The sequence below is a fragment of the Falco naumanni genome, chromosome 13, assembly GCF_017639655.2.
Source record: "Falco naumanni isolate bFalNau1 chromosome 13, bFalNau1.pat, whole genome shotgun sequence".
NCBI classification, from domain to species: Eukaryota; Metazoa; Chordata; class Aves; order Falconiformes; family Falconidae; genus Falco; species Falco naumanni.
Window position 1 is genome coordinate 9,764,219 of NC_054066.1, and position 22,947 is coordinate 9,787,165.

The 22,947-nt window shown below is 39.0% G+C and overlaps 2 protein-coding genes across 5 annotated transcripts in view; both read right to left on the reverse strand.

Moving 5' to 3' along the window:
• Positions 1 to 1,908: 1,908 nt before the first annotated feature.
• On the reverse strand, positions 1,909 to 2,391 carry LOC121096664. The gene has a single exon (XM_040612957.1). The coding sequence runs from the start codon at positions 2,350 to 2,352 to the stop codon at positions 2,026 to 2,028; it is 327 nt and encodes a 108-aa protein (XP_040468891.1). The 5' UTR covers positions 2,353 to 2,391; the 3' UTR covers positions 1,909 to 2,025.
• Positions 2,392 to 13,803: 11,412 nt separating this feature from the next.
• PAX3 (paired box 3) overlaps positions 13,804 to 22,947 on the reverse strand; it is a 79,824-nt gene continuing 70,680 nt past the window's right edge. For 3 of the 4 annotated variants that reach the window (XM_040613334.1, XM_040613337.1, XM_040613335.1), the window contains 2 exons: positions 14,462 to 14,708; positions 13,894 to 13,928 (listed from right to left, as the gene is read on the reverse strand). In XM_040613334.1, the coding sequence (XP_040469268.1) occupies positions 13,894 to 13,928; positions 14,462 to 14,708 (282 nt within the window). Of the gene's footprint in view, positions 13,929 to 14,461; positions 14,709 to 22,947 lie in introns of all 4 variants that reach the window. The other variant, XM_040613336.1, reaches the window with a different exon arrangement.

Sequence of the window (22,947 nt, forward strand, 5' to 3'; positions counted from 1 at the left end):
CTCTGCTTTTGAAAGCATAAGTCTCCCCACTTGCTCCGAGCCAAGACACCCAACGGAGAGTGATTTTCATTTCATACACTCCAAGGTCAGGAGCATGATGTGAACACAGATGACTTGAACTTTCATTTTTTCACCCCAAACTTTCTAGATGAAGCAGCCAGGACACGTATAACATAGACGAAACACTGATCTGTGCAAGAAGTGCAACTCTGGTCTTGTTTCTATAGTCAAAACCATTTAAATTGGAGTTGGATGAATCCAGCAAAAATACATCTGTGAACATTTTCTGGCCTGTTAAAATGCTTATGTTCATACACTTCCACATCAGTATTCTGCACATATCCCACCCCCACATTTAGACAAAATGAGTGGCCTCTGGCTCAGATGGTCCCCAACTAACAAGCCCTTGGAGGCTAGGCAAGTACAACTGAGAAAGTATCACCTTATTCTTATTATCTTCCTTTGGCACAGCTATCAGAGACAGAGCACTATGATCTGAGCCAACACAGCTATTTCTACAAACATCCATGCTGGTAAGTGGGAAGCAAATTTTAGTTTTATGAGAAGAGGGTTATGCATAGCATCAACTTCCCTGCTTGCAAACACATCAGAAACACTTAACACATCCCATCAGGAGACAGGAACAGCACTATCTGATCACTTAGCCCAGGCTGAACACATATAAAAACTTTTTCTAAATATTGAAAGAATTTAAAATCCACAAATCACTAAAATAGTCAACATTTAATCATGAACACTACACACTTCAGAAAAATCAAATTCTTAACGTTAGAATTTCATTAGCAGAAAAAGAAAAATTAATACATTGTTGAAAATTTATTTGCTCTACTTTGTTTTCATATGCATATTCAGGAAAAATCAGAGCCTACCTACCACCTGAAAGTGATTACTGTGCTCAGATAGCCCTCTGAGCAACAATTAGACTTGTAATGCAGGTAACATAACATATCTAAGCAGTTCTATCACAAGTAAAGACCATAAAATGAGAGACCCTAGAAGAGGCAGCAAACAAGTGGAAGTCTTAGAAGACTATACGTGTGTGCTATCAGAAAGCAGTGTGTGTCATACCACATACATAATATCACAAAGCAAAGAGCACTGTTCTTTTACATTAGGCAAAGCAATCTGTTCCATGTCAGAATACTTATTTTATTAAGCAGGAGAAAAAGGAATAAATCAGATGGCAATCTAATGTACTCAGTACAACTCTGAATGAAGCTTGTGCAACATCTTAGCAAATATTTATTGCAGATACAGAGAAGCCATTCCTCTGTTAGTTTTGTGATCAGCTGTAGTTCCATTCACTAGGACTGAAACACATTTCAATGAGAAACTGGCAAAGAATAAATACATAGATGGAAAAGGCAAGGACTCCAAATTCAGTGAATACACAACCTGTTTTTCCACTGGATGCATTTTAATTAAATTCTGCAGATGTTTTTTTGAATCTTTTGCCATAGCATGTGAAAGTAATTTCTGAGGGGAGGGAATGCAAGAGGAGCTTTTCTATATTTACATGTTAAAGAGTATTTGCTGGTCTAGGCATGGTAACATGCGCTCTGCTGTTCCAGGGAGGCACTTTCCAGGGACACTACACACCAGTTTCCAGGTCTGAAAAACTCAGAAGCAACAGCATTTCCCTGGAGTGGGTATGCGCATACACAAACTAGTCCTCTATATTAATTAAATTCAGAGTCTTGATGTAGGATGGATTCCCATTCTTGTTCCACCAAACTTGGAGCAAAAGCTAAAAATGGCCACTTCTCACTGCCATTTTAAAGTCTACAAGATTTCTCCAATATTTAGAAAAGCTACATTCCAGCAACAAAAAGATGACAAGAAAAAGAAAGAAAAGAAACTTCTTTTTCCATTACCTATTTTAAGCAATGCTTTGATTTATTGTGAAGGGGACAGCCGAACAAGATAAATATGTAGATCTTCACTTGAGATGTAGGCAGCAGAGACAGTCCAGTGCATTTAGCAGAGTATTTTGGTTTAAGGAGTTCAAAGAATACTTTCTTCTTCAAAGTCAAATTTCACCACTACTGGCCGGGTCATGTTCCACTTCTTATTTCGATTCCTATCCTCGATGAACTCCTGGTAAGGATCTTTCTTTGAAATAGCTTTCTTCGAGCGTACATAACCAAAAAAGACAGTTAACGCCAGGAAAGAGTAAAACAACATGACAAAGAGGATGAAGAAATAGGCGTTGTCATATGGTTTGTATTGTGGCTCTTTTTGTTCTGTAGCATTTTTCCTTGTGTCCAGGTTCTTTTCCAGAAGTTGCAGAACACATTGTGAGATGAGAGAAGCTAAAGCTGTTTGGTTCATGTTGGGGAATTAAAAAGCATGTCAGAAAACACAGAGGGGAGAGAGCATCTAGGGGCCCCAAGCGATGCTTCATTGAAGTGGGAACCTATCCACTGGCTTTAACAGGAGTTGGATCTGGCCTGTAATCATTTCCTCTTTTGGTAAGGAATGCTCTTAAGCACTTATTGGGTCTCAGTCATTTGATAATGAGGCATTTGCCTGATAAGCCTGCCTTGCCTGTGAAGTGAAGTCTATTAATAATAACAATAATGGAACAATAACAAATCCCCGAGACACACATCTGCCAGGCAGTTTTAAGTGTGTGATTCCACCACCACCACCCCCTGTATTTGGAGAACAAATTTGCTCAGGTCACTAAGTGAAAGGATTTTAAAAGCACCAGCAGGATGTGATAGGGGTGCGGGAGTGGGGGGGGGAAGGAAGAAGAAAAAAGAAGAAAAGGAGAAAAAAAAAAAAAGAAAAAAAAAATCACACCTTTGGTGGAGGAAGGTACTTAAGTCCATCTCCGAGTTGAAGCACCTAAATAATTTCACGCATTTTCTAACAAGCATCTCTAAATTCCATTATGCCATTCTCAGGTGCTTTCTCTCAGCATCACAGCTGGTAGGCTGGGTAAGAGGACGGACCAAAGTCTGATGCCTTTCCAGACAATCCCTAGAGAGAGGCCATCAAAATATGCTGCCTGTGGAGTGAACCACCATTCAGGATAAGAAAGGGTTGTTGCATACTGATATGGCATTTTAGTCAGTTGCCATCCATAAGTTTAAATTTAAATTTTCATGTTTAACTTAAATATGACAACCTTGGTGCCTAAGTGAGAAGTTGAATGTTTTAACACGTCTGTGTAAGTTATTAGGACGGGTAGCCTGTAGCCCTGTGCTGACACAAATGCGTACCACACTGGAAGTATGCAAAAGAGTAATATACAAACTGAAAAGAACTGCCTATAAAATCGTTCTGGAAAATGAAACCTTTGACTGCCACTGACAAGTGGACTACACTGAATATTTTCAGACAAGGAGCAAGGGGGTTAAGTCTTCTCCAGTGTGGTTTGTCACAGGTCATGTCTACTTGCATGATAATAGCAGAGCAGGGCTCTGTGGATTCCCGCTTCCTATTGTGTTTTACAGGCTAGGTCACTCTAAAGTAAATTGTTGTTTTACAAAGTAGTGAAACCTTATCTCCCCACAGAAAAAAAGTCCTTACTGCCACAAACGACAATGCCAGCTGTTTCTTTCTGTGATCTGAATTCTGGGGAGTAAGCACCATGACTTTGAAGTGGAGAGCACATCACCCAACTAGCAGTTTGCCAACTCTGCACTGTTTCTTTAGGCCTGACCCCCTGAACTGATTGTATGATGACTAATTCACATGCTAAGATTGCAGTATATCGGTATCACTAAACAGCCTGCATTTGTCATTAAGGGTTTCTTGTAAAAAGAAAGATGAAAGTGAAGTCTGTAATTTTATATGAGCAGCAGACTATGGTATAAGTACATTTAGAATATGCAACTTCTAGAAGAAATGTTCAGCTCCACATTTTAACTATTTGTTTTAAAATCAGCCTTTAAAAAGAAAAAAGAAAAAAGATGAAAAATTCCCATAAAGAGCAATGCCAAATCCTGTTCTTGGTTGGGGTCAAGTTATGGGAGAGATCTTATTCACCTATTCTTGTGGGTAAAGGAGAACAGATTCAGGGGACCTAATCTTGTTATGAGGAGAAAGAAGAAAAGCTTTATCATCAGTTTAACTACAAATAAAATACATTCATTAAAATAGTATAAAATCTTCAGGGGAACTACGCCCAATTTATATTCGTGTAACTGGAAAAGGATTTTCATTTAGGTTTTGCAACTTTTCCAGAACTCTGTAAACTCTTACTGTTTGTTTGTTTTTTTAAAGAATTTGCTTCAGTAAAAGAAGCGTGCGATTCTACATAAATTAAATTGGACAGATGCTAATCCCTGTAAATTTCTTGCCTGCTTGAGAAATACATGACCTCTGTTGGCCAAGTTTCTGGGGCTTTTTGGTGTTGACATAATAAAATTTTAAAAAAAAAGAAGGGGGGGGGTGTCAGTTAGGTACCACAATTGAGTAAAGAAACAAGTGACAACAACCGCACCAGTAAATTTGCAGTGAAAGTTTTGGGTACGCCATGAACAAGTAGTGCTGTGCCTACACATGCCTACACCATGCCTCTTAACACAAAGCTGCAGCACCCTGTTTCTTGAGGTGTACAGTCATTATTTCTTAAAGTGTTTTAACACACATTATGTTATGCAGTCAACTGACAGTCTCACATCTAAGCAGGTTTTTTTCATGCTTCTTAATAAAAAGCACACAAAGACTTGTACTTTCTTTCCCCACCTTTCAGGCAGCCAGATCCACATCAGCCTAATCATGGAAGCTACATTACTGTGTTAACACCAGGCCATGCCTGGCAATACATGGGTTTCATCCCACATATGACTCACAAACTCAGAATCTGGGCAAATGAACTCAGCTTTACACCTTCCTTTCCAGACATGCCGTAAGGTATGCAGGTCTCCCCACAGCAGAAGCTACTCTAAGCCAGAGTAAGCCACCCTTAACATAATGGATACTACATTTCACCAGTTTCCACATGACCGCTCATGGAGTAACCTCCACACCACCCAAGAAAGGACAATGCACAAATGAAGACTTGTCTGTAGCCTTAACACTGCCCGCTGTAGGAAAGACTTAAAGGTTTTACATACACATGTACAAGACAACCACAAACCAATGAATGCACATACCGTAGCAGACAAACTCTTCTGCCTCCAAGCTCAAATGGTTAGACTAGGCCTCCAGGCATGCTTCCAGGTAAGCGGTGGTACCTCAGCTGCACTCTGATCAGCCTTAGGAAGCATTATGCCTTTCAGCCACAGCATAGTTTATTTCATCGTGCTTCAAAGGAAGTAGAAGAGGGGAGCTGCTTGCATATCACCCATAGAGTTCACCTGTGCTGCCCTGCTTCGCCCTTCCTGCAATGCTCTTGCTCAAACACACCTGCATCAGGAGTTAGATGAGGTGACCAAGCCCCAATTAAAGGAGGATGCTCACCCACCCTTCTGCTCCTCTAATGTAATCTGGTTTTATTGTAACTTAGGGTGTTTCTATGGACTGTTTCTGTGTCTAGTTGAACAGATCAGTGTTCTGTTAGACTACACAAACAAACACTGCTTTAAAGTTGCTTTTTCTCTCCTTTTTTTCACCCTCCCCCAAACAGCTAAATGTACATAATGGTGCTTTGAACAAGATCCTAAAGAGCTATTTCCATAAAGTGGTCCAATTCTTTTTAGAGATGTAAGTACATTAAATTCTTCAAATGCAGGGGGACAATGAGTGAAGATTAAAAAGAAAGTAAAAGATTAAAAGGAAAAGACCATAAGAAAAACTCAAAGGGGGGGGTGGGGTGGAGATCAAAAAGAGGATTAACCATGTTACTTGTTGTTTTTCAGAAATTAAAGAAGTATGGAGGATAAGGAATTTGTTTCCTTTTGGCCCTAGAAAAATGCCAATTATGGTAGCTAAATTGCCAGGATCACATATCAGTATGCTTTGGAAATGTGAGAAATGGATGGGAAATATAAACACAGGGCAATAGCTTACAGTTATGTTATGAATTAAGCCACAAAAATATCAAGATTTAGTCACTGAATAAGCTGCCAAAGTTAATCTTTCCTGATGAACTTGAGCAGAATCAGAATAGAAGAAACAGAACTGTAGTTTCACAGATCAAAATTGCCTTGTTCACTCATCTTTGCTATCTCCAGGTCCTCACGTACCTAAAATTTCCACTAAAAATCAAAGGAAAGTGCCTGGGTGCATATGAACATAAGATTGAGCTCCTTATCTACAGTACGTTTTCATTTTAGGAGTTTTTTTAAAGCTTTAGGGGTAGAAATATTAACTACTTGGAGTCCCTTTTTAGCAAGAGAGTTTGTGATACTATCCACACTAGCGCAGCTTTTGTTTTACTTTAGATTTTTAGGACACAATAGCAGAAAAACCTTTTGGGAGCTGGAGAAAGAGTTTGCTTCCAGGTTTTTCAAATATATGGCATTTTTGTAGCCCTTTATGGATAAGGATGACAAAAGGAGGCAGGCAGGGATTTCTGCCACAAGACAGTGAGTATCAAAATCTCAGATACAGTTTACCAGAACCTACAGGGTAATTTTACCCAAACCAGCTATTTTTACTGAGGCTCACCGGACAGTTTTGCCATGCTCGGTTCTCACTGAGGTGAGGCAGGCCAGCCCTGCACCCTGCCACCACAGCTGGGGACAGCTGCCTGGCCTGGGAGGACACCTGGGAGAGCCCGGCCACCTGTGGGACTGACAGAGACCTCAGGCCTGAGCCTCTGTCACTGTCTCAGCACTGGTATGCATGGTCTGAATTGAGACTGGATACAAGAAAATGCTCTGAAATCAAAGCTAGCCTAAAGTGAAGGCTCACAGGAGCGGTCTGGTTTGGAACCCAAGTGCAGCAAATCCCAAGAAGCCATTCAACAGCGACCCTGATCCTGACCACACCACGCTGCTGCTCATGCATAGATCACCTGGGATCGCCACAGCACTAATGTAGCTCCACCATGTCTCACAGGAGCACCTGCAAAGGGAGCAGGATTTAATTTTACAGTGTTCCTTGTATGAGGGGCTGAGTCCAGATATGGCGTATGCTGCTCCTAGCCATTCCCAATGGACAGACCGAGATCTCCCCAAAGGCACCCACCTCTGCCATGGGGAGAAGCACCTCTGCTCTGGCTGCTCCCCACTGACCCCACACACTCAAGAAAAACATGTTTTTATAGAGGTACTGAGGGGCCACAGCACTGTATCCCCTCTCCACCCACCATGCAGCTTCCCTGGGACAGCAGCACCCATGTGGAAAACTGTATTTGGACTTCACTTGAAGGTGAAACCACCCCTCAGGTTTCTCAGAGGGTTCCCAGTGTGGTTCCTGCTGTCTCCCCTAGCCACCTGCAGAGAAAGTAGTGCTGTTTCCACCACACGTGGCAGCGGGATATCTCAGCACTAGAGAGACAAGATGGCTGACGCCTCCCTCACACAGCGCAGAGCCCAGCGCCACTACCTCTCCCGGCCGAGCACTGTCCCTCTCCATGCTCACACCCCCGACTTTCCCCAGCCCCAACAAGTCAGAAACTCCCCCCAGCAGTGACTGTTTGCTCTGCTCCAGGCTGCCTGCCTCCACGGCTGCAGGGTGCCATGTCTGGGCTGCTCCCCACAGGAGTGCTCCACAGTGGCCCCCCACCATTGCTGCAGCAGGTCCCCTGAGTTCTAAAAGAAAAGCTGAACTCCATCTTACATTTTAACACATATTCATTGTCCCCTTTTCCAATCGGGCTACCCTGACTGTTTAAAAATTCCCCTCAGGTTTCCTTGCCCCAAGGCTGTGAGACTGCATGCTGGAGCTGCTGGGGTTTGTGCAGGTGCCCGCCAGTGCTGCACTGCCCCCAGGCCTGGCAGCAGGAAGCCATGGCGGCATGGCCTACCCCTGTTTTCCACAGCCTGAGGCAGCATGGCAGGCACAGCCTTTGTGGAAGAGAAGGTGACAGATAAACTCTTCAAGTTGACACAGACACTGGGAAAAAAGGTCTCGCTGGCTGGCTCCTTGTGGAGTGGAAGGGCTGGAGGTTGCCAGAGAGCCACAGGAGAAAGGGACACGAGGGGGAGAAGCCATGACACTGAGGGAAAGGGGGTGTCTTCCACGCTGTGGAGACTTCAGATGGAGACAATGGAGAGAGGGTTCAGTCAAACACTGGGTAATGGACTTGGCAGAGCGGGAAGATCCCGACAAGGCTTTCTGGTGTTGTGCAGGAACTGGATGACCCCAGCCCTGACAGGCCCCTCACCAGGATAGATGCAGAGGGGCTAAAACAGCATTTCAAAAAACTGTGGAGATTTGTACGCTTCGTATATTATTCTAGTAGTAACCACAGGGATGCTCACACAAGGCTGGGCTCCAAAGAAATTTTGTCCAGCTCTGAATTACTGAATTATAAGGTATTATGGGTTAAATGTACAAAGTAACTGTAACAATCATTCTTAAAAAGCTAAATTTTTACAGGTATGTGCACTGGAGATCGTTGTGAATAAATGCATATATATATATATACATGGAGAGAAAAATACTTCTGTAAACTAAACAGTGTCTATGAAAAAAAGCATGGATAATTGTACAGAGACATAAGAAAAACTGAGAACATAATTGTGTACAGCACAAGCAAAGATACCCGTGTGAGCGCTGAAAGGAGGAGAGTACAGGAAGAAACAAGTAGCTTAACATTTGGTTATGGCCTAAGGGACAAAATTTGCTGAAGATGAAGACACCGAATAGTTAATAAAGCTTCTGAACTGTTTCCAATTCTCAGAGAAGGAAGCAATGGTTCTGCTCTTATCAGCAACTGCTCTTTCATATTTGTGTATCAAGCTAGCTTTATTAAATTATTCAGCAAGGGTCAAATGTGATGTGTCTTCCTAGTTTTATTATGATTTTTCATGACATTGCCTGAGTAGCTGAATAATAAACAGTGCATGTCAAAACACTGCAGTGTCTGAGCTATCCACAGGCACTCTGGATTATGAGCCTATTCAGTCAGCAGTTCTGAGGCAATACAAATACATTCAGCAAAGATTTAAACTGTGTGAGACTACTACAAAGTGTCACTTGTGGAACCACAACAGCAAAACAGAACCTAGTGACAGCACTATGTGTATGTACTGATTTTGAAGCCTGCTTGTACAACAAATGCTTTGTAAGTTTTTGAACCTGACTAGCCATCTAGCTAAAGTACTTTGCTCCCTGTGACTGATGAGAACGTACCAGCTTGTGATAAGCTGCTCAGAAGTGCTGGGAGAGAACAGGTAGTGAAAATCTGACAGACCAGATGGCCTATTACCTACAACGACCGCAGAAGCAGGCTGCAATTCTGGTTATTTTACAATAGACAAATACCTTGAACAGATTCAGATCAACTCATGCAATCCTTTAAGATAACCCTGTGACTCTCTAGTTGCTCCAGGCAAGATCTAGATGTCATTGGAAAAGCCAAAATAAATTAAAAATGGGATCTTCTAATCAGGATGCAGGTTTTCTTGCAATTATTAAGCGAGCAACGGAACACTGAAGTGAACAATACCAAGAGGTTTATGAATTCAAGCTGTTCCAGGTTTCTGATGGTCTCATTGATATTGCCTTAAATTAATTTCTTGTTATTTTATACAGAGATACCTTTTAGTAATCCACTTTATAGACTTGAAGGCCAGAAGACTTTATGGACAGAAACTATTGAAACTTTCATGGTTATTAAGGTAGCAAAAATGTATGCTTCACCTGTTAGCAGTAACCAACAGCACTCTGACAAGAGGGAATGCATTTCTTACATGCATGAGAATATACCACACAATTCAGACACAACAAACAATTTTCTTGCTATAGTCATACTGCCAAAAAAGTGCAAATACATCCTTGCTACAGAAATCTAGTCACATTTGATAATTTGGGGTGGGGTTTGATTTCCAAAATCATGTAACTTTTTTTTTTCATTAAGTTTGGAGATCTATTACAGACCTGTAGCCAGATTTTTGAAGTTTGAATTTGCAGAGACCTTAATCTAGGGGTTAAAAATCTAGCTCTACTATCAAATACGTGCAGAAAGAGATTTCTGAGGACATAGATCCTGTTTAACAATCAGCTATTTCAGTGAAGATCTGTAGGTTCAGATTGGCATTTTGTGCCTTTCAAAATAGCTATGGATACAGCTCAACAGCATTTGTCACATGGACAGACAAGACTTTTTTGCAATATTGAGTAGAAAACCCTGTGTGATTACTGAGGAAAAAAATGTTTATTTATAGGTTTTGTTTAAATGGGATACATTGAATTATCCAGGGAAAACAGAAGGAAAATTATGTGTTGTTTAAAATAATTCTCTCCTAGCTCATCCATTAAATATTATGCATGCTCAAATAAAGGAACAATAACATATACCAATGTAAATACATGCTAAAATGCATATATTGGGTATTTTGATGGGAGTAGATGTTATTTGTAGATAAAGAAAGATTTAAAAGCAAAGAATAAATTAAAAATCACGGTTGTGCCACAAGGAATAAATACTTTTTCATCAAAGCCTGTCTCTCAATAATTTCCAATTCTTATATCTATGAGATGACAGACAGTTGGTTAAGCAGCTGTTATTATTTATTTCTATCCTGTAAAATATGCAACTGTCCCCTCCAAAACAACAAAAAAAACCTAATAAAAAAAAAACAAACTAGGAAGGACCCTCAGATCCATCCTTTCTGCATTCATCAGTGAGTAGGTTTTAGACTCCACTGCTACAAGCACATTCCTCCAAGCTATTCCATGGCATTTTGATCGGATGCAATATCCATGGCAGGCTTGTGCCCCTTTGACTTTCCACGTGTTCAGGATTCATATTCCAAAAACACACGTGAACTCCCAAGAACTTCACCCTTGACAGTGATAACAAGAAGGGATCAACAGTACCCCAAGTAATCCTTATAGCTCTGTCAAAGATTCCTATAGCACATCATAAATCAGGAAACTGCTTAGTCCCCTACCCCAGGCTCCTCACTTCTTCTGGAAAGAGCTCATCCCGGGTCCCCACTTGCATGTCTTGCCTGCAAAAGGACAGGATGATCTTCTTATCTGTCTTGTTTCCAGGCTCTCCGGCTCTGCATTAGCCTCTCATACAACAAAGTGCTTGGGAGACACTTAAAAAGAGGATGGAGCATCAAAAATGCCTGCAGTCTAACCAGGTCAGGAAAGCACCTCAGTAGCACTGCGGGGATGGAGGAAGAAATTACAGCTCTGTCCCACCCCCCACAGTTGCTGGAATACAAAAGGACAGACGGTGAATACGGCATTTTGCAATCATCCTATGACACAGGTACACCCTTCCCGGGAAGCAGCACTCACAGAGACATCATGCAGTTCCAAACTGTGCAAGCAAGCAGATTTTTCTCCTGTATTTTACATCAAACTGATTGCAAGTGCGGAAAAAGAGGCTGATCTGGCCTTTGCAGCAAGCCTAGGACACAAGACAAATGCCAAGGGCCAAGTCCTCGGGGAGGGGAAGCAACAATGGAAAAAAATGAGAAAAATTAGAAGTTTAGAGCAGGGAATAATTATTAATAAGATACTTTTAAATTTTAATTGTCACAGAAATTAAAATCATGTCAGAGAAATGTAAACTGGAAGGAAAAAAGAAATTTCCCCATTTTTCAGCATTTTTTTAACATCCTTTTTAAAAAAATATTTTCCTTCCTTTTCCAATGGAAGAGGGCTAGAGTTAAAAGAATAAAATAAAAATAAAATAAAATAAAATGCACAGAAATAGAAGCTGAAAGAAATTCAGGCAGTTACATCCCCCACAAAATTGTGAGGAAATTAAATGCCCACCAAGCCTAGCATGAAGTAGAATTTCCTGACACACTGATGTACCACTAAAACTTACTCCATTCATCTTGAAGGGTCTTCCCCATGTTTCAATCAGCTTGTGCATGAGCCTATTAAAAATTTCTTCAGGCTTCTAAGGAAAAAAAAAAAATCAGGACAGATACCACCGATAAGTGATTACAAAATTCCTGCATTGTAAAAGCCATACCAGTTGCCCTATTTGTGTGGGGTTCAAGTTTATTTTATTTTAAACACATAGCAAAGGCACAATGCTTTTCTTTTGTTGGAAAGACCTACTACTGGTACCAATAGCACTTAAAAAAGGCATAATTCATTAACAAACACAGAGCTCCGGGTGGCACATTAGCAGTACCTGGGCACAGAGGCTGCCTGAGGCTCCCACAGCCCTGGGATGTGTGCAGAATACACTTACATAATGAATACAGTTTGCATTGAAGATAACATGGTTTATTTCTTCATGATGTTCAGATTAAAATGTATCAATGTATTTAGCACAATACTACATTTTAGGACAAAATCATCAGTGCTTTGCAAGTCTTCATAATGTTTATTCATTATAAATAGTAAATATTTACTGAACTTTTTACATGAAAGACGTTTGTTTTTTGTTTTCCTTTTTGTTGTTTTTTTTGTTTGTTTGGTGCTTTTTTGTGGTGTTTTTTTGTTTTTTGTTTTTTTCTTTTTACAACACGTGTGTTGTGGTAGAGGCTGCAACACAAAGATAATATTTCATTTTTCCATCACCCTTAAGACCAAAGTGTGAACTAACCTCTGTACTGAACCTAGTCTAACTCACTACTTCATAGTCCTTAACACTAAAAGGAATGTATTTGTGTTCTGCCTCCCTCTTTGTTCCAAGAATAGAGAGAAATAAATAACACCGCCTTCCATCTTCCTCTTCCTCTCAACATCACAAAACACAAATTTATTGACATTCTAAAATGTCACAATGCAAACTTCTTGTAAACCTTGGTTCCTATATTTTCTATATTGGATATCGCTGCATAATTTAAACAAATGTGTCAAATACAGGTCCATCTCTGTCTATGTCCTGCACATCACTAAAAAAATGTAAACGTAATCATTTCTTCTTATTGTTTCCTGAAAATGACCTTTAAATCATGATTAGCAAGCTGGATTTTAGTTGTCCAGCAGACTGCAACATTTCTGTGTTTTATCATCAGGAATTATGCACTGCAAAAATAAAAGTACCTGCAAAAATATAGTTCTGATTCTATCTATATGACTTTGGATGATCCCAAAGTTTGTGTGAGGTACACAGTATTGCACATTGCTAAGCAGTTGTGAAAAATCAGTCACGTTGTTGTTGATTTTTTCTTCTCCCAAGTTTGTTCGAAAAGGTACAACGGACTAGGAAAACTCCACATACAACAAGGTAAAATCTGTTTTTCATGTTACACAAGATCTCATCTCTTGGTATAGCAAAACTTGTAAGTGGCATTTATTGACGACATGATTACAAAAGCATGGTAAGGTAACCAATAAGTTGCTCTGGAAGTCTTTTGCACTTACACTACCTTCCTATAAACTGTGACATTTCCTCTTGATGACAATTTCCAGTGTGTAAAATGAAAGAGGTTCTCCTGCCCTTGCTTCAGAAATGGAGCAGTTTTAAAGTTAGACTAAAGTCAGCACCGGATGTCAGATGGGTCAGAGTACGCAGAGCTCAACTGCTCTAAGTTTCAAAATGTTCCATTTGTCCCAATCAATGCACATTAATTTCAACAACCTAAAATGGAATGTTTTTCCAGGCAGTGATATTAAATACTGCTCTGTTTTTTATACCCACTCATAACAAACCATGTCGCATTTATTTATTCATTATTGCTTTTGGCCTTTGTCTTCTGTATAGCTTTGTCCAGCCTTCAAAAGTCTACTAAAAGCTATGACTGGAGAGACCATAACAAGCCTGCTCCTCTCAATGGGACTGCCCCAGTTTAGACTGCAGTGTGTTGAGAAGATCCCTCGTATCCAAGCCTTGGAGTGAGACCGGAAAACAAGACCAGCTTTAACTTGAAGTGGACAGTTCATTTATGCAATATCTGGCTTCAGATAATGAAAGGCACCTGCAAAAAAGCAAAAGAAGCTTTTTAAGTCATGCTGTGACAACCTCACAGCATGGGGCCATGCCAACTACAGGTTGACATTGTCATATATAATACTGATATATCAAAGGAAAAGGACTAATATTTTTATTCCTAGGACAAGTTTGACAAAACTCTATGTATCTGGGATTATATACTGTAATGATTCTTGAGCTGACCTCATTAAGAACATGTGTTTCTAATAGTGGAATGCCAGTGGTTATTTCATTTTGGACAACCCTTATGTTTTACCTAATGGCAATCAGGTTTCATGTCTCAACAATTAATAACATCAAGATGTTGTTGACATCACTTAAGAAAATAATTATGCAGCAGAAATCTTGCTCGAACAATCAGCTATCTCACCCGTGCACTCTGCTCAGCTTTGGAGAATAGCAGTAGTCAGCCGTTAGGATCTCTCTGCTCGTAATTTTCTTTGTTACATACAGAACGTAAAGAACATGGATAAGCAGGTAGAGCAGTGTGCTTCCCAGTGCCAATGTTCCAATACTCACTTTGTCCGTACTGTCCGTACTGGTAGCCTGTGACAGGGTCCATGCTGTAACCCGTGGTGCTGTAGGTCGGTGGGCAGTAGGACTGGGATGTAGGCAGGCTGTCTAAACTCTTCATATGATCTAGCCGCTGGCTGCAGCTGGCTGAGACAGTGGTGGTGGGCTCCAGGCCCCCAGTTAAAGGGGACAGGGCATAATCAGTTTGGGGCTGGTGAGGCACACCACCATGATTAGTCAAGAGTCCCATTACCTAAAAGGCAGAATAATAGTGTTAAAGTATGTGAAGAACAGTATTGCTTACAGAGCCATATGAGTTTTCAAGTCCATCATTTGATTTCTTAAAATAGGTAGACTTGGTATTCAACCTATGCTTTGAGCATCTAATCCAAAGAGGGAGTAGAATTTGGTTGCATCATCCACCAAAATAAAATCTGATGGCTAACAACCAATAAAAAGTGATACCAAGGGCAAATAAGGAAATACAATTTTTAAAACCTTTATGATTTTAGAGTGTCTGATCCCATGCCCCAGCTGGGACCTCTGCAGATGTTTGTTTATTCCTTGAGAACTCAGTTATAAGAGAATAAAAAACAAGTAGTGGCTCTTTAGCCTCACTGTCCTGCATGATCTACAAACATAGAAAAGCTGTGAAAAAGCTCACACAGTTGTTGGGCGGTGGGAGGTGTCCCAAGATCAGCAGTCATTAAAATAAAATTAATTTGGATTAGAGCACAGCAACACTACCAATGGAAGTAACAGAGCATCCCAGCACCTACAACAACATGGATATGTGGGGAAAGGGTAGAGCAGCTGTATCTCCTGATGCTGCATACTCTGTGTGCTGGCCTGTGAAGAAATGGATGTGAAAGAGTAAAATGCTGGTCATAACACCAGTTCTCAACTTCGTCCTCTGAGTTAGAGGACACAACAGATGTTCCAGACCAGTTTCAAGTCAACTGTGACTTCCTTAATAAGCTGCTTGTACACTCTTACAAAATCATCAGTCAAGATTAGTTGAAAAGAGAATATGAAAAATACATGCTTGTCCCTATAAAAGCCCAGCCCTCTAGACCATAATCTCCAGTAAAAAAAAAAAAAACCACATTCAAAAGCACCTATGCTTTCAAAGCAGGAATGAAGGAAGCTACAGGGATAAGTTCTTGTTGACAAAAATCACTCACTACAGGTTGGTGTGCATCTCCTTTCCTGGCACGTGTCTCTAGCACATTTTGAAAATAAGTACAACAGAAAATTGCTTACTTCTGCTGGAATAAGTTGTACTTCAAAGCCCGAGAAATAGTCCACAGCTTATAATGGATGGATGACATACAGCTTCTGCCAAACCTGCATATTCTGATAATTTACGGGTTCTTCTTCCTCCAAAAAGGCATGACAAATATCTGACATATGGTATTTGATAATCATTTTGCTTTACTGCACTTCTTACCATAAACTAAAAAATAATAATTATTAAAATTGGAGTCTATTTTGTAAAGAACAAATTAATGCTTATAAAGAATATGTCTGGTACCTAAAGCTCTGATTCTCCTGCTTGTGTATTTGTTTTCCATCACAAAAGAAAAGGGATTATTACTGTAGCAAGCTTGTGGCCCCAGCTCTGAGTTTGTTTGTTTGTTTGTTAATAAATAAATGAAACAAGACCCAGGGATCATGATTTAAGTAGGAAGGAAGACCTGTCCAGGTCTTACATGTCTGATAAGGAAAAGAGCAAGAAGCACAAGCAGAGTACTTCAAAAAGAGACACCCAGATACCTGCATTGAGAACACAAAACATCTCTGCATCAGATGCACCCCAGACATCTCACCACACAAAAAGAAAGTTGAGAAAGAAGTTCAGTTACTACTTACAGCCCTAGAATGTTTACTTCTGTTTCACTAAGCAGAAAAACATGAGTCTAACTGATAGTATTTGCTAAATGTTTCATGAACTGAAGCATTCATGCAAAAAGAAGTTTCAAAATATATCCAAAGACTTCATTTAGATACTGAAATCTTAAAACTTTTAAGTTAAAAACACAAAAGAATAATTTGGATTCAGGCCATAAGGTATTTTCTATTTAATTCAAATAATCTTTTCAATCTACAAAACCTATTAAAAGAATTTGTGGTTAATAAAAAACAATTTAAAAGATCTCTGGAATGACCACAGATCGAAAAAATCATGTTTTTTGCACAGCATTTTGTCCCCAAAACCCCTGAAAGCTAGAATCACCGGGCTGTCAACTATTTCTTCTAAAAATTGGTTCCTGAAAGCTATTAAAATTTCTAAAGTTTATTTTGGCAAGTTTTTTGAGTTTAGAAATTACAAATATTTTTCTTGTACCTTTGGAAAATTATATGGTCCTGAAAATCTAGCATGCTTAATGATATGACATTGCATCAGCAGAGTACAACAGAACGTATGAACACTGAACCTGTATCCATTTAGGTTATACTAATCCTTGTCCTTTAAAATAAACACTAATAGATTCAAAAGAAGAGAAAGATCCACAAAAAAACATGGCTTAAACATTTACATTGAAAATTACTACTTTGGAAAATATTTATGTTGGCACCAGTATCATGATTTTGACTACAGTTGAAAACACACATGATTTATCAGAAATCTGAAATAAGTGCACAGCCCTTTCCATTCCTGCATAGCACCTATGTGATACCAATATTCACAGGGCTTTATGACATTCTGTTTCAAGTTCAAGAGCAGGGAGGAGGAGCTGGGCTCACATTGCCCTCTCAGCCCTGCTGGAGTCCCCATGGCATCTTCTCTGTGTGAGCACTCTCACATCACACGCTGTCTCTACCAGAACTTCTAGGACCAACTGCCAAGCTGGGCAAATAGTTATTTTATCAACTACGTACTTTAACTAAACTTTTTTCTCTTTAATATTTTCAATGGAATAGAGCCCAAGACAACATTATTTGGACTTTGCCAGCAAAAACAGTGAGCTCAAAAACTTTGGGATTGGAAGTTATTTTACAGTTAGAGATTAGCCTTGAAATGTAAATGTGGATCCAGACCCAGGCTCAAAAGCCACTCAAACTTCAGTAGCATCTGTACTTGGATAGAGATATTTCTTCTCTAAAATTAGCATTTGATGAGATTTACTTTAAAAAATTTAAATTAATTACATAATACAGGTATTCAGGTATCTTTTTAGTTGCGTATGCACCTAATAGACACTTTGGAGCATGGACAGTTTGGAGCAGAACTGACGCAGCACTGTCTCTTGAGGCAGAGAAAACAAGTCTGAACAGTAACCATCTTCTCAGAAATATCTCCTCCAGAGGTCTTTAGAATAATCCTGCAGTTGATTAGTATCTAAATAATTAGATTTTTGGTCATGTCTTTTTTGAAAGCTATAAGGGAAGTAGCCTCAGGGCAGAAGTCTTTCGTAAGGTATGTGCCATGACCTTATCACCCATACAAGGAGTTACAGGAAGGGCATGGCTGACTTTCACCTAATCAATTAGAAAGCCATTAATGGGCCACATCTGCAGGATGCTCAGCACCCTCAGCTTAGTGGTGTACAAGAGAAACACTAAGATCAGGATTTTGCAACTCAGATCTTCTGCTGGTATGAAACGGTATAGTTCTAAATAAGTAAACAGAACTGATTGTTTTACAGTAACTAAGGAAGAACGTAAATTTATTCAATCCATATACCATCCAAATTACGGGAAAACATGTACTTCCCCCTGAATTACTTTGGGAAGGCCAAGGTAGCAATTGTCAGCCTTGCTGATCTGGATCCCGAAGAAGGTGAAAGAAAAATCAAGGGCTGATCTAACACCTAGAACCAAATACTGCGCAACAATTTGATTTATTTTAGAAAAGAACTCCTGTAAATGCAGAAAACCCCAGGCTCTAAGTTTTTTGGCTACATATATTTTGTTCTCATTTTTTTTACAAAACACACAGAGAAATGTTGACACATAGCCTTTGAGCTTATACAGTAAAAGAAGGTATATATAATTGATAAAATAGTTCTATTCTGTTGGAAAACAAAGGTGCAATTAGGAATAAGTAAAGAGAACAGAGTGAACTGCAGCAACCAAACTCTTCAGAAAAGTTTTCAAAGAGCACATCCCAAGCAATCCAAAATACTATTAGGGCAAACTCCCTTGCTGGTGGGGTCAGCACAGCATCACTAGCTGAGGTTATGATCCAGAAAATAAACTGAATGATGAAAGCCTTAAAGATCACATACGCAACATCTGGTCCATTATCAGCTATTAGAAAATACTTCTATTATCACCAAAATAAAGTCTATTAAACTGAGAAAAAGCTTATTCTATTTAAATGAAACATTATGCCTGTTAACATGGTTGGTATTTTAGGATGTAGGACCTACCATAGGCACAATAAAATTCTCATATGTTTTAATTCATTTACGCATGCCTGCATTTAATATGCTTTGTGACCATGTCTGCAATTAATATGATTTATGAGAAAAGAACATGTGCAATATTTTTGGGGTACAGTGATACATTTTTTTCCCCTCCTGTGAATGAAAGATTTAATGAAACAGCTCAAGGAAAATTGTTGGCAGTTAACGTATTAAGTTGAACTGACAGAATCGTGAGTAAACTTTAGTGGAGTTAATGATATCCTCTTATCTGACCCTGACACATTTGCAGCATGTAATTTACAGAAGCTCTGTCCAGGGAATCTTGACAAATGCTCCTAACGATGTCAGGGCAATGTTCCATTCTAATGTAAAACAGATGTGGGTCAGATACCCTCATTCATCACCAACACTGAAAATTTCAAACTCTTTCCGAGATGAATGGCATTACCTGCTGTTAACTCTTTTCACTGTAGAAAAATCTCTCAAAAATAAAATATTGCACAAGAAAGAACACAAAAAGGATGGTTACAATGCATTAGAATGAGAGATTTTAGAAAATTAATTACAATTAATTAGCTACATGGATCTATATCTATAGGATCCTAGAACCCTGGTGCTGATTCATTTTATCTATACGAATATTCCTGCTGAATGTAGAAAGTGCCACCATGCCAAATGAAGAAACCCAACAGAAAGCATTTTTGTGCCAAATGGCAGGCACTGGGAACCACATACTTGGTTAATGAAAACGGGAGAAAATACACTGACTTTGAACATCTGAGGATCTGACCTTCTGCATAGTCATATCAAATGAGACCTCATACTGATTTCACACCACTAGACATCAGCGGTAGCTACACTGAAATTAGAGAAGGTGCACTGGTGTATATTTAGGATAATTGAGAGGATAACTTGATCCTTCATGAATTATATTCTTATCTACAGGAGATTACTAATGTTCACAACATTATCACAGTCTGCCAGGACATTCGTGTCTTTTGTCAGGTGCTAGATCATGGAGTCACAGGACTAGGTATCATTACGAAAGTAATTCAAAGAGAAGCTAATTCTCAATGTCCTGTTTGTATGAAAAAGCTTCAAAAATGTCAAGACGAATGAAAAGCTAAAACAAAGCCCAAAGATGAATATACACTCACAACTTATATGAAGAATATATATGAATATATAAGAATAAATATAGAATTAAACATCTCAAAACTTTTCCAGACAGTCTCAGAGGTTGTAGGCTCATGAATTTAAATGCTTGAATATGGCAATATTACAATATTACAGTTCATAACACACGTAAACTTGAGATCAAGTTGCGCTCTGCCTGTGAGCTCTTCTCCTATTGTCTACTCAAGCCAAAACACAAAAGAAGGATTCTGGCCACCATGAAAACCAGCCCAGCTAGTGACAGGTGGGCTCTCACACACCTTGCCTCCACAACTAGGATACATAGGTTTTTCTCTCTCTGAAGAGCAAAACAAACCAACAATACACCCTTTTTTTTATTATTTATTTCCTTTTTTTCTGGTGTTGGCCAGGGGATGGGATCTGCAAAGCTTTCATAGGAGAACTCTGACTAAACTCAATGTTTGGCCCTACGCCACCACCTACTGCATGATCTACACGTACCTGACTGGATTTACCAACAGGAAATTGCTGCAAAATCCTAGCCATTTAGGTAAAAACAGTAAGCTATCCATAAGTGTGAGAGAAAAAAAAAGATTGTGGACAAGCATAACTGGAGGAATCCAGCTAGTAAAGGGTTTATCCATGGGGCTTCTGTTAACGTATATGCCTGTGCCTCTAACATTAGGCTAGTCAGCACTGAAGACAAATAAAAGTGTATATTGCTATTTTGACCAGGGGAAGCCTCTTCGTATTCTCAGCACTCAGTCTTTCTTTTATAAGGAAATTATAACTATAACTGATATCCTGGAAAAAAATGAAGGGAAAAATAAAACAGTTCTCTATAGAGAGGTAGGAAATTTTGAAGGAAATGAGGTTTGATACATTTAAAGATGGATACATTGCTTTCCAAGGATTGCTAAGGATGAAATTCTGATCTTTCTGATCCAACTGCAATATATGCTATTCACTGATTCAGGTTGTGGCATTAGTTCCTTTATTTTTTAAAAAATCTAAAATATAGAGCATAATTAAGGACTCAAATGAGACATTTGTAAGTAAGGTGATTACTTATGACAAAGCTTTCATTCATGTACCAGTCCTCAACTGAATAAATATGCAAGAACTCAGATTCTTGTTGATATTTCTATTTTGTAAATTCATTTAAAAATTAGTTCACCAATGCATGCCATTTGCATGCATTCATAGTCTGTGAAGGGCTGACTCATACTTTCACTTATCAAGTGGTTTAAATAGAACTTCTACATGTAGCAAAAGCAAAAAATTATTTAGTGATGCTGAATACTCAGTCTCTGTATATTCTAAATGGTACAAATTATTATGGAGAAAGATAAGTCAGTTTTGTGAACAATAGCATTTAAAAAGTGTTAAGAGAACCAAGAAAGTGATATTTTATATGTGTTGTGTCATTCTACTCTTATTTTTTTCTATTTAAGATACCTGTATTTTTTATTGCCTTTCTAAATACTTACGTTCACCATGTTACAATACAATTGGCTTAAGTTTCCAGGAAAGTCCAGAACTTTTTTGCATCTGCATGTAAGATTTCTGAGCTGTAAGAGGAGACCTGGTTTTTGAAGGCTGAAACCCCACCTACGTTTCTAGCATGGTGGGGATGGAGGTAGAAGTAGGGCCAGAGAGAGAAGTTGAGATGGACATTCAAAATGTAAGGTAGCCTGTTTATTGTTCTTGCTATATTTATATATTTAATTATATACCTTATATTATTTGTAAATGTATATTTCTAGTTTTTAAATACTACAGTATTTACAAAACAAGTAATAAATGTTTTCTTGCACAACAACAATTACAAAACTATTGGATCTCACCTATTTGTATCCACAGAAACAAAAATAAACAATCCCTTTGGCTGAAGTTGGTTGGATTTTCTTTAAATAAATAAATAATAATTAAAAAAAAAACACAAAAGAAACAAAACCTCATGTTCATGAAAATGTTATCATGTGAATTAATTTTCTTCCTCACAAAGAAATGCCTGACCTCTGTCTCATTTTTTTTGTTTATTAAGTGAGGAGCTCTCAGAGTCAAGTTCATTATGGCAAAGATCATGAGCTTCTCATTGGTCTGGGACTTGGATCCAAATGAAATGTTTTTGTGGGCAACCAGTTGGACAGTAATTCAACAGAAGGTATAGGAAGAAGTATGATAAATTAACAGTTGCCTTTTTTCCCCCATCTTGTTTTTCTTAACAACGGAATGCAAGTTTTTAGCCACTGCTTCCTGTATTTCCCTTAAAAACAGAGTTAACAAGACAACATGAACATACCTAACTGATTCGACAGCTGCCATCAGATCCTTCAGGTTAATGAAAGCCAAGTGCTCTCAAAGACTTAAGAGAAGCCAATTGCCTGAGATCTATCTCACCAAAAGGAGCTACAGTATAATTCTTAAACTCAGGCAGTGAAATGTTTTGACAATAGAATAAAGAAACCTTGAAACAGCTTGCATCTTTACTCCTGTTCATGGAAAAAATCAGAATTTTCTTATCAAGATTATTCCTGAGCTCCAGGTAATGGCATGAGAATTGCAAACTTTGTTAAAGACTGTTATGTTCCTACACACAGCCCATACAACAGTCTGGTTCGACTCAATGGGGGAAGATGACAAGGAAGAGGAAAAAGTAGATCCGAGAAGTTTTCTAGAGGGCAAGGAAGAAAAAAAAATAATAAAAAATCATGTCCAGCAGGAGACTAGTTACATACATTTATTTTTCTTCCAGTAAAAACTTAACACTGCAGTACTATTTAAGCCTGAGTATCCTACAGGTTAAATACAGGAAGCAAGTGCCCCTGTGGGCAGTGATAGGAGTGTGTGTATATATGTATATATAGGAGTATTGCTGCTCCACCTGAATCCACAAGTAGCCTGAATCAGCACACTTCAAAATCAGCCGACTGCCTGAACTGCCTGGTGTAGGGCAAACTCTGCTGCTTTGACACTAAT